General features: G+C 40.4%; 1 protein-coding gene across 1 annotated transcript; it reads left to right on the top strand.

The window, feature by feature from the left end:
• Window positions 1–427: 427 nt before the first annotated feature.
• Window positions 428–11063, top strand: LOC117954041. Its single transcript, XM_034887498.1, has 8 exons — window positions 428–570; window positions 2654–2837; window positions 4192–4277; window positions 6316–6723; window positions 8099–8518; window positions 8927–9105; window positions 9714–9815; window positions 10793–11063. The coding sequence occupies exons 1-8, from the start codon at window positions 459–461 to the stop codon at window positions 10841–10843; spliced, it is 1542 nt and encodes a 513-aa protein (XP_034743389.1). The 5' UTR covers window positions 428–458; the 3' UTR covers window positions 10844–11063.
• The last annotated feature ends 606 nt before the right edge of the window (window positions 11064–11669 follow it).

Raw genomic sequence — 11669 nt, 5'->3', positions numbered from 1 at the left:
CTGACTCCGGCAAAATGCCGCCACAATTTTTCTTGCTAACTGCATTGGGTGTCCCAATGATAAATGGGCAGGCCATGGGCATGGCTGTGCTATGGGATGCTCACTGGGGCCACCTTTACTAACGTTGTACTCATCCACTGTAAGGTGCTTTGGGATTTGAAAACTCCCACCATATGATGAATAGGTTGTTGAGGTAAATGCAACTAAGGGGAACCTCTGAAAGAAATGTTGAAAAAAAAATGTTTCCGCACTGGAAGTACTTACAAGTACAAAATAACTTTGTAAAGTTTTTATGCATGGTATCCCTTGTAATGTTCTAGAAGAAAAGGGCCCACTCTAATGCTAGCCTCCTTCAGTCTTCTCACCTTTGCATCCCATCGTCTGGCTTCCACAATGTTAATAACTCTTTCTTTTGCTTTCCTCCAAGGTTCGACACTGGCGTGAGGGGGTAAACCAGCATGGCCACCTGCCGTGTTCCACTAGTCTTGCTAGCCTGCGGCTCCTTTAATCCCATCACAAACCAGCACATGAGGCTGTTTGAGCTGGCTCGAGACCACATGCACAACACAGGTCAGATCCAGATGTTTGTTTTTTTTTAAGATAATTTTTTGGGGGCTTTTTCGCTTTAGTAGAGTTGATAGGCATGAAAGGGGGAGAGAGAGAGAGATGGGGGATGACACGTAGCAAAGGGCCGCAGGCTGGACTCAAACCCGGGCCGCTACAGGACTGAGCCAACATGGGGCAAACTAGAGGCCGCCCCCAGACGTTTACACGTTTGATTTGACTTTCTGGGTGATCTTTTTGGTCAAAGCAGCTCCTGTAAAAGTGTTGCAATAAAGCCTCATTTATGTTTCTGTGTTACATCCACGGCGTGGGTACGCACGCAGGTACACATGAATACGGACCCAACGCCGTAGCCTGATGTGCGCCTCTCAAAACATTTAAGTGTGCTTTGTGATGACACAGACTGCAACAACTGTGATTTGTCCCCTTGGCCGTGTCTTGGTAGCGTTGCATTTCCCCCGACTCATTTCCTTGTTATCATTTTCCGTAAACAACATAAAATTAAAAAGAGTGTTAACTTTTCGTGCTACAGATTTCCCGACCGCGGTCAGAAAGCACAGGGGGGACCGTAATCCTGAAGCTAATCCCTGTCACTCTTACTCGCTCTAACACAAACTGCCCAGTACAAACACACACACACACACACACACACACACACACACATGCCAGGTCTGCTATTCTCTTAAAGAGATGGGCTAGAATGACGCAGACGCACCAGCGCACAAGTATAAACCTCAGGCCACTTATGTGAAATGTTTCACACACTGATGAACCAACCTATATAGAATTATGAGGCAACTCTGCAGCACTACAGAGCGTTTTAGACTCTAGCTTACTGTTTTTTCCTTTAGGGCCTACAAATTTAGTGTTTGGTTCAGTCTCACCAGTTTCAGCAGCCTCGTTTCCAGCAGCAGCAGGCAGCTGTTTCCAGGAAAACAAGCCTTGGTAAACCATCTTTCTCTGATATATCAAGCACCAAACAGAAGACAAAGTTAGAGACCCTCTGAAAAAAGAAAGTGTGGCATTTACCAAGCTAAAGATGCAGATATTTGTCTCAAGAGTTGAATCCAAAAGCTTAAAGGAGTTTGAGGCTTCCATGCGTGCGATAATGTGGCTTTGTTTCTTCCTGATGTGAAAGTAGGCTACTTTTTAAGTAGCACATTAGCCATAACAACTTTATAAGAGAATAACAGCGCTTTGTTTTTTAGCTTGTTCTGCAGCCATTTTGCCCCCTAGTGGCTTAAATATCTACCAAAGCAGCTTTAAACACCCCGCATTGTTGTTATTTGCTGAACTATAGAAGAAGGATTCATAAAAAAATTAAAAAGTTTATTGATTTTTTACAAATATGCAAACAGTTATATGTCATTCTTTCTGGTGATGTAGGGATCTAAGTTGCACTCTTTGTTTCTGTTTTCAGTCACCCTTGGCTGTGTGTCTTGTCATGTGATGCCACGTCAGCGAACACGGCCTCCTTTATATAAACCCAGGCCCATTTACCTCCAAAGCTGCTCTAGTCCGCTCACATGGTCACAACAACATCATTATACCTTAAGAGTTGTACAGGTCCTGAGTCAGCTCTCTCTCTTTGTCTAAGATGCTTTATGAATTTTTGCACAGTGTGGCATTTCAGTGGGTAGGAACATAAATAATGCTCTTACAGCTTCCATTTGACCCTTAACCTATTAGACATCAGCTGACTAGTTAGAAGGTAACCATCAGAAAATGTAAAATAAAATCTCTGCATACATGAGCTCTTTTTATTTACCCTTTTCTGAAGGTTGATGCTACAGTTGCAAATACACTAGACCTGACACAATTTGCCACTGTATTCCCCTATAAAGTTTTAAAAACTCTTTTTTTTCAGCATGATAAAGGTTAATAATTCATGTCACGATAAAGCACCGTCATCACCCTGTATCAAAAAGATCAACTGTAGCATTTGTCTTCATTTGTGAGATCTGACGAAGCACTAATAATATTATTATCAGTATCTCACAGATTACTTTTATCTTCTGATTTGTATTCCTTGTCCGTATCGGGTGTCATGACCCAGAAAAACTGTATTAATCTTTTTCTCTCCCTTCAGGTCAGTACCAGGTGGTGGGTGGCATTGTGTCTCCAGTGAGTGACGGCTATGGAAAGCAAGGCCTAGTCCTGGCAAAGCATCGAATTGCCATGGCAAAGTTGGCGCTCCAAAGCTCCAACTGGGTCACGGTTGATGAATGGGAGAGCCAGCAGCCGGACTGGACGGAGACTGTGGTCACCATGAGGTATAAAACAGCTTTACCTGATCAAATGTTTACAATATAACAAAAACATGAACCTTGGTCTGGACTTTAATGTGTGAAAGACCCTATATAACCCTTTTATGACCTAAGTTATATTTACTGTGCAGAAATATAAAAGGCATTTGCAGCTGACCCAAGGGAATGAGTGATGTAAATGAAAAATGTGTACAGACAGTATTTAAGTCAAAGTCAAAGTACCTTTATTAGTCTGCCTAGGGAGAAATAAGTTTGGACACTGAGTAACTTACTTTGCTGCAAAAGTTCCAGACACAACAACAAGCACAGGGTTAAAAATAATTACTGTAACCCTTTACCTCTTTCCTGAGTTCAACAGCTCAAACTGTGAAAACAAAACATGAGTTATCAGACAGAATGGTCTTAGCCTGCCTGATTGTTGCCTGATCAATAAGCTCCCGGGGGTTGAGAGGTGCAGGTGTTCCCATAATTTTGCCTGCCGTCTTAACCAGATTGAAAGTCTGAGTTTTAGATTTTTCTGTCAAATTCCCAAACCAGCTGGTAATACCATACCAAAGAATTGACTGTATTGATACTCAATAGAAAATTACCATGATATTTTTACAGACCCCAAACACTGTAAGTCTGCTCAAGAAGTGGAGACGCTGATGACTTCTGGCACATTTGTTACATGTGTGCACCACCTCAAGTCATTGTTGATATACACTCCTAAACATTTAAGAGAGGATACCTGCTTGATGTCATGACCATGAATGGATACAGGGATGTGGTCTCCAGCTGATCTGGGATCTACCAGCATTTCCAAAGTTTTGCTTGTGATAGAAATGGTCTCATACACTTGCATCATTGGACTACTTCCATTTTGTTCCCTCTCATTCTTTCCTGCTTTGCGTTTCTCACAAATCCCCTCATGAGTGTTTGCACAACACGGGTGCTGATCAAGGCATGATCTGGCCTGTTGTTGTCCAGGGGCTGTGGGCAAGCCACGTCACCAGTGTGTACACACACACACACACACACACACACACACACACACACACACACACGCAAATGTGCAATAACATCTTTAAGCAGCTTTACTTGAAAACAGTTTTCCTTTTTTCTTTATAAGTTCCTCTGTGGCTCATTGATATTCAGTTTGAATATCATTAGTTTGATAATGCTTTACTGGCATGATGGTTAGATTGAACAACTATTTGCTAATGTACATGCATAAACTAAATGAACACAGCTCGCTACTCGACAGAAGATAGAAGAAGAAATACTCACAGAGAGAAGAACAAAAAAACTGTATTGCTGTTTCTAAAATAAAAAAAGAAAACCTCCATCTCTTTCTCTCATACCTTTGGTTGTTGGGCAGGTATCATTATGGGCGGATTCTAAAGGAGTATGAGCCGAGCACAGGAAGGCACGACGACTTCAGTGGAAACACGACTCCCCTCTCAAGTGAGAACCTCTTACTGTTGGGATCAGCTCTGAAACCCTTTGACTCCTGACTGTTCTCAGACATTTCATATTTAGATATAATTAGTGCCATTGGCCATGTATATCTCTCATTTTAGGATGGTAATGTCATTTATTTTTTATAGAATAAAAAAAAAGTAAATATCTCAACAACTATTTCATAAATTGTCAAGAAGTCTTAAAGATCCACCTGTTGGGTCTTTTTTTCAGAATATTACTGTATTATATTATCTTTAATGAGCCTTCTAACACAGTTAGGATTACGGATTTACAAAATGTGCCTGTGCTTAGCAAAGTAGAAGCCTAATGGTGCTCTGTGGTCCCGACCAACAGTGGTTAAAGAGTATTAGGGTTAGGTTTAATAAGTCACAATCACAGTTAATTTGAGTTTTGTATGAAAAAGTTAAATTCCCACAGTAATTGATGTTATGTTTTGCTGTAACTACTAAGTCAATTTTCTAATGTTGTGATTTTTTTCTTTTGTCTGGTCCATACAAGTAAAGTGATAAAGTAAGTGAACAAATGTTCACTTACTTTATCATTCATACCTCCAGTTTTGGAATTTTGCTTCTCACCAGCCTCAGCACTCTTTGAGGAGACAGTTCAGTCACTTATCTTTTTTTGTTGAATGTGAAATATGTATTTGGCAAACACCCACTGGACTGTTTCAATGAATAGAAACTAGCACTACTTGAGGATTATGTCAATCGTTGTCATCATAAATGCTCAGAAAAAATATCAACAATAATTAGTTTTTGGTAAAATTATTTAAAAGAATTCCGTGATGGCAGACTTTGGTGAGTGATGAGTGAATACATTTTGAAGATAAAAAAATAAAATACAAGGGATTCAGGGGTCTGCGCTTAGGCCAGCTTGTTGTTATCCAGGTTGTTATGGTTTTGAGGAAATCTTTGCATCAACAAGCATCATAAAGTATCTTAAAGGAGAATTTTGAATCATGGGCATTTTAATGCCTCCATGCAGGCGACAGCCGTGACTGGAGACATAATGTTTTTAAGGTTGTCCGTCTGTACGTGAACACGTTATCTCAGGAACACCTTCAGGGAATCTTTTTTTTTTTTTATTGGCACAGATGTCCATTTTGACTCAATGATGAACTAATTACATGTTGGTGGTCAAAGGTCACTGTCACCTCAGAAAACACATTTTTGGCCTTAACCTAATATAGCTTGTAATAACAAAATATTACACAAATGTCTAATAGGATCAATTATGAGGTTATGACATTTTAAATCCTTAAGGTCAACTTCACTTTTACATCATAATGTTGAGAATTATTCAACACCCTAACTCAGAAACAGAAGGGGAGATTGTGACCATATTTCACACTTGGTTGGATAGGATTTGGATGAAGATGTGTGTGTTAAGCGTCCACGTTTTAGAATTCATGGCTAGTCATGGCTACAGCTTTTATCCTGTTCCTCTGCTACTCCATCACAAGCCCAATGGTTTTATATTGCTCTCTATCTGGGTATTAAATGATGAGGCATTTTTTGATAATCAGTACTTGACTGGTTGGTGCCTAAAAGTATTCAATTCGGTACGCATCCCTAATGCCATGCCACGTTTTATTATTTCATCCTTTTTTGTGTATAATCAAAGATTGCTTGGTTAGTTAAGTAAGCTGTATATTTTTTATTCTATTAAAGTTTTATCACGTATGGACAAAAGGCATTAACAATAAAAACAAAATTATAAAACCCCATGAACAATCTGGACTGCCTTAACATTAGTTTGTTGAATGATATATCACTACTTCAGACCTCATCCTGTCGTTGACATGTAAATACAGTCTATTTTACCCATTTATTTGCACATCGATCCCCTTGAACTTTTATCTAATGAGTCAACCATTACGTTACACTTAATTCAGTCACTAGTTTCTGACATTCGTCTCGTGTTGGTGGGTCCGGTTTGTAGCATCCCTTTGTAATGGCCTTTTTACAAGTTGCTAACAGAATTTTGTAAGCAGCATCTTACTCTGACCCTGTCCCCTCAGGCCCCTGTCCCCAGTTGAAGCTCCTATGTGGAGCCGATTTCCTCGACACTTTCAAGATCCCTGGCCTGTGGCGGGACGACCACGTGGAGGAGGTGGCCGGGCGCTTCGGCCTCGTCTGCGTCAGTCGAGGGGGGCTTCAGCCCGAGCGAGCCGTGCACGATTCGGACATGCTCTCACGGCAGCGTCAAAACATTTTCCTTGTGAGGGAATGGGTGAAGAATGAAACGAGCGCAACAGAAGTCCGCCGGGCTCTGAGAAGGAATCTGAGTGTGAAATACCTGATCCCAGACTCTGTGATAGAATATATTCACCAGCACAACCTCTACACGGAGGACAGCGAGAGGAGAAACAAAGGCACAGTGCTGAGGCCGCTTGCTAAACAGGCACAGCCAGTAAAGAGTCTGGATGGATGACTGATAGATGGACGGCTGCAGCGGTGGACGGCTGAACACGGGCCTTTGAAGTGGGAATTCCCTCACAGTAACTGGAAGTTTTGTTAACTTCCACTGGACTGTTTGCACAACCTACATAGAAGCACACCAAAATGTGTTCCTCCAGGCATCCCTTGTTTTCAGTAGGAAGCATCTACACAGTGCTGTGTCTTGTTAATCATACACATTGCAAGTACTGAGCCGCGTCTATTGTCAATGAACATTTGTTTCCTAAAAGTTTTTCATCCTTTGTAGTTTTACACATTTGACATCATTGCAGAGTTGGATAAATTGAAATAAAATCCATATATTTGAAATATTGTTATCTGACTGGTGTTTTCCCATGTAGCTATTTATATGTATAAAATGATAACCATTACCATGAGTTTAAAAATAATGAGGTCACAAGTCCAAGTACCCCCAACAACCCAAATCTCACAAAACAAGGCTGCCGCTTGCCCTGCTGTGCAACACAAAACATTACTAGTTTTGTTTTACCATTCATATTATTTATAAACAAACAACCTATCAGGCTTTGTCAGAGATAAAGCAGTAACATCCTGGACCTTTCTCTAGTCTCTATCCTTGATGTTTACACAGTCTACCAACCTTTATTAAAAAAGAGATAGGCATTCAATGTTTTGACATTAATACATATTAGAAAATGAGGACTAATTAAAACTTATAACGTAAATCAAATGAACAAAACAAGGCCACCATGTGTTTGTGTATGTGTGTATAGTATATTAGATGGTGTGCATCTTAATCACTCGGCTACCAGAATGCCCCATGTGTACGTGTTTAGCTTCCTCACATGTGAAGGGGTTTGTTGGTGTCTCTACTCTGCAGCAGCCTCCCTACAGCAACACATTGTGGATCTATTCAGTTTCCCTATTATCCACACACTGTGTCTACAAGCCTGTATTTTTTCCTCCAAGGGATTTAAAGTAATCCCGACAGTTGCTCAGCTACAGGAGGTGTTTTCTCATTGAGGCCAATGGCTGAAAGCGCCAGTGTGACTGATTCTCACGGGCATCTTTTGTGTGTGTGTGTGTGCGTGTGCGCGCCAGTCAGTAAAGGATTTAGACAGTGGGTTTGCATCAGCTAGCCTAAAAGAGAGATTACCAAATTAATTGAGTTATTTAGGTGAATCAAGAGATACAACAGTCCTATTGTGCTAAATTGTGGATCATTTTAAGCTCAGGTGATTCTGTTTTGTGCTTTGCATATTACCCACACTGTGTGCTCCACTCAGCTGCATCCACAAGCGCATCCGTTTTTTGATCTTTGTGTGATTTTATTCCATTAAGATGAATGCTGAAGGCCCTCCATAATGATTTTAATATGATTAAAAACAGCTTCATCTTATACAACAGAACTAGGCCTAATCTGCCACACATGGAACTCCATATATGTAAGTGTGCCTGTGTCTATTAAAAAAGCAGGTGTATTCATTCTAATCCCACATAAAGCCAATCTACATTATGTATGCATGCTGCATGTTCCAAGCAAACACTATGAAGGAAAAGTTTGGGGAGGATTGAGGGGTTATGTCGACCAGGGGAGGGAAGTTGAAGATAATCTGATTAAAGTGAATTTGGTTCAAATTGGGGCTCTGCACTCAGGCACAAGTAGCCGTCCACAGTGGACCTCGTCATCATTCACTAGGCGTAAGGAAAGCAGCAGAGCAACAGCCAACATGCCAGCTGATTTGAACGGATATTGGAAAATGATTTCCAATGATAACTTTGAGGAGTATCTCAAGGCTCTTGGTGAGTATGTAGCAGGGGATAATGGAGGACAGGTCTGGTCTACTATTCATAGAAATCCTTATAGTTCGACAGTAGTGGAGTAAGATTGCAACTATGTCTCACATTGTAAATAATGAGAGAAATGCAAATTTGCTGTGACACTTATGACCATATCAATATATTTAAATTACTTCTATGTAACAACTATTGTTATTGTCATTTACATCTGTCATTTAAAAAAATCTTGACAAGAATGTTCTACTTTACCTTAAAGTAAAAAACCTGGATTGAAAATATGTTATACAGTCCGCTACTTCTAACTAAATCTGTACGTACTTGTATGTGTCTGAAACTGTGTGGGTCCACTAAAATTCCCTGCTTCTCTTGTTTCTTGTTCCTTTTCTCACCTTCCTTGGGGACCTGTTACAGAAGTTAACATTGCTATCAGGAAAATTGCCACGTTGTTGAAGCCTGACAAGGACATTGTCCACAATGGGGACCACATAATCATCAAAACCCTCAGCACCTTCAAAAACTACAACATGGACTTCCATGTGGGCAAAGAGTTCGAGGAGGATCTGTCTGGAGTGGATGACAGGAAATGCAAGGTAAGCATTTGGAGAGTCCAAAAGGGGGTTTCATTTGAATGGCTGTGAATTACTTATTATGCATTCATGTTTGAAAAGTTTGAAAAACCTGTTAGACCTTCCCAAACCCCCATTGGTGCAAAACCTGTAGGTGTATAAACCTCTCTGTGGCAACGCTCCACACTTTAATGAGCATTTGATGTGGTGAGAATTTTCCTTTTTTTCAAAACTTTCCACCTACTTACAAAACTTTCCTCCAATTTTTCATGCTTGTGTCACTGAATTGATGATACTGCAGGAAAAGAAGTGGGAGAGGCGGAGAAATTAGACTCACATTCTTTGAATCAGATTGTGTCCCTGAATACTGAACAGGATTACAAATTATCTGAGGTCCCCCTAGAAAAAGCTTTTTTTTGTATGCTGATTACAGATAAGCTAGTTAAGCTGTTTGGAGGGTGGCTGAGAGAAAAAGGTCACGTGCATCTGTATGTGCAGATTTGATCGGAATAATTATTTTAAAAGGGTGGAGGAACACTGAGCCTCTTACGCAACGTATGCATGTTTAAATCTATATTCTCATGCATCCACATCATGTAACATTTTACACCCCTACCTGGGACCTCATGCAGACCACCGTCACCTGGGAGGGAGACAAGCTGGTGTGTGTGCAGAAAGGAGAGATTGAAGGAAGAGGCTGGACCCACTGGGTGGACGGAGATGAGCTTCATCTGGTAAGAAAACATTGGCTCCTGCCATGAATATTGATGTCTGCAATTTGGACACTTTAATCCAAATCCAAAATGCCTCTCAGCACTGCATGTGCAGTGCATATTTTGTGGGACTTGTGAATTGGCCCACTAGCTCCAGGAGAAGTAACTTTATCCTGTGAGGTGCATATGGATGGAACTCATTTACTGCCAAGTATTTTTGCATAAGGAACTATATCAAAAGATATACTGTTTAAAAGGGGGGGGTGATCCAGCACACATCCGCACCAACCACTGCCATGTTGACTTTTGACTTTTGCCATCTTGACTTTTTCAATCTAATTTATGTCAGAAGAACTTCAGTAACTTTTTTTTTAAACATCTCCTCTGTAAAATTCTAAGTGTGTTGCCCAGTGTGGCCTGTAATGAAAGCATTAGCATCTGAAAAGACTCTAAAGTAATGACTAGCACATAACTATTTTCATTGTCAGATTTCCCTGTGTGTGATTATATCAAAGCTAAGCAAAAATAATCTGCCACATTATTTGGTTTAAGTGATGCTAACAGATGTTTTCAATCAGCAGCCATGCAATTAGTTATTAGTCTGAACTTCCCAAGAGCTGGGAGAGGGTTTTGAATGTAGAGCAACAGTGGTCTCTGGTGGCAGAATGTACTTTGAAATGTGGATGCCAGAAGGTATTTTAGAAAACTAACCTTTTGGAGTACCTTAAATTATTCAACATTCTGCACACCCCATGTCTCAGTTTAAACTTTACTAACAATTGACACATCCTCAGCCCCTCTTACTTCTAATACTGTTGATAAGTCAGATACATTTTAGTCTGTGATTGTACTGTTTAGGGAAGACAGTACAGGACTTTTTAACTGCAATCATTCTCCTCTGTATTCCAATTTGTCAAAATTACATTCTGAGTCCGTTCAAATCTAAAATAAATCTGTTTAAATGTAAACACTTTCAATTTTCCTTTCTTTCTCTGCAGGAGCTGAGAGCTGCAGGTGCTGTTTGCAAGCAGGTCTTTAAGAAAACCTAAGCTGGCATTTATTGGACGAGACGGTGTCCCTGACTGACATCGGCTTACAGAGATGCTCCACACCCATGACTCCAACGCACCACCCAACTTTCCCTTTGGTCATTTGTAGGCTTCATCTCTCCATGTGTCCATCTATCCATGTGAAACACACATTTATTTTTCATCAATACTGTTGCCAAAGCCAATTCAAAGGGGCGGGTCAATGTGTGTCATGTAACATCACAATATGCAATACTGTAAATATGTCTCAGTGCAAGTGCTCTTTAAATTATCAAGATTAGATGTGTTGGACATATGCATACCGCTACTGTAGGTGTAGCTGATCTGACAGGTGAGCCAGATTGATGACGCAATGCTCTGCCTCAGAAAAGTAATGGATGGCAGTGAAGAAAAGAGAGCAGTGGGTTCATCCCATTTTAGTTCTTTGAGTCATTGCTATGGATGGAAAAAGAATGAAAATTGAATGAAAAATGAAATGAAAATTGTATGGGTGTGAGGTTTGTACACTTCTTTGCTACGGCTGCTTAGTCTCAAGAATGGACATCAAATGTGTGTGTATTTGTCCCTCCCAGTTCATTTGGGAATGTGCCATTGGTAGTAAAATGAATCAATCAATAAAGTACACAGTAATCAATGCTGTCATTTCTTTTGTTGATCAGACTGGTTGGAAACGGACATGATTTGTCTGGCAGTCCGGTCATACAACAGACCAACCATTAAATTGATTGGTTGTTGTTTACTGAAGTTTCCTAGGCCCACAGATCAGCTGGTTGAAGCTCCTTTTATGTTAAAATGCATTTCCAAACGTGGATGAAGAATTTAAGGA

The sequence above is a fragment of the Etheostoma cragini genome, chromosome 12, assembly GCF_013103735.1.
Source record: "Etheostoma cragini isolate CJK2018 chromosome 12, CSU_Ecrag_1.0, whole genome shotgun sequence".
In the NCBI taxonomy this organism is placed as follows: Eukaryota; Metazoa; Chordata; class Actinopteri; order Perciformes; family Percidae; genus Etheostoma; species Etheostoma cragini.
Note: the sequence above shows the minus strand (reverse complement) of the source record. Positions and strands in the feature narration are given on the sequence as shown.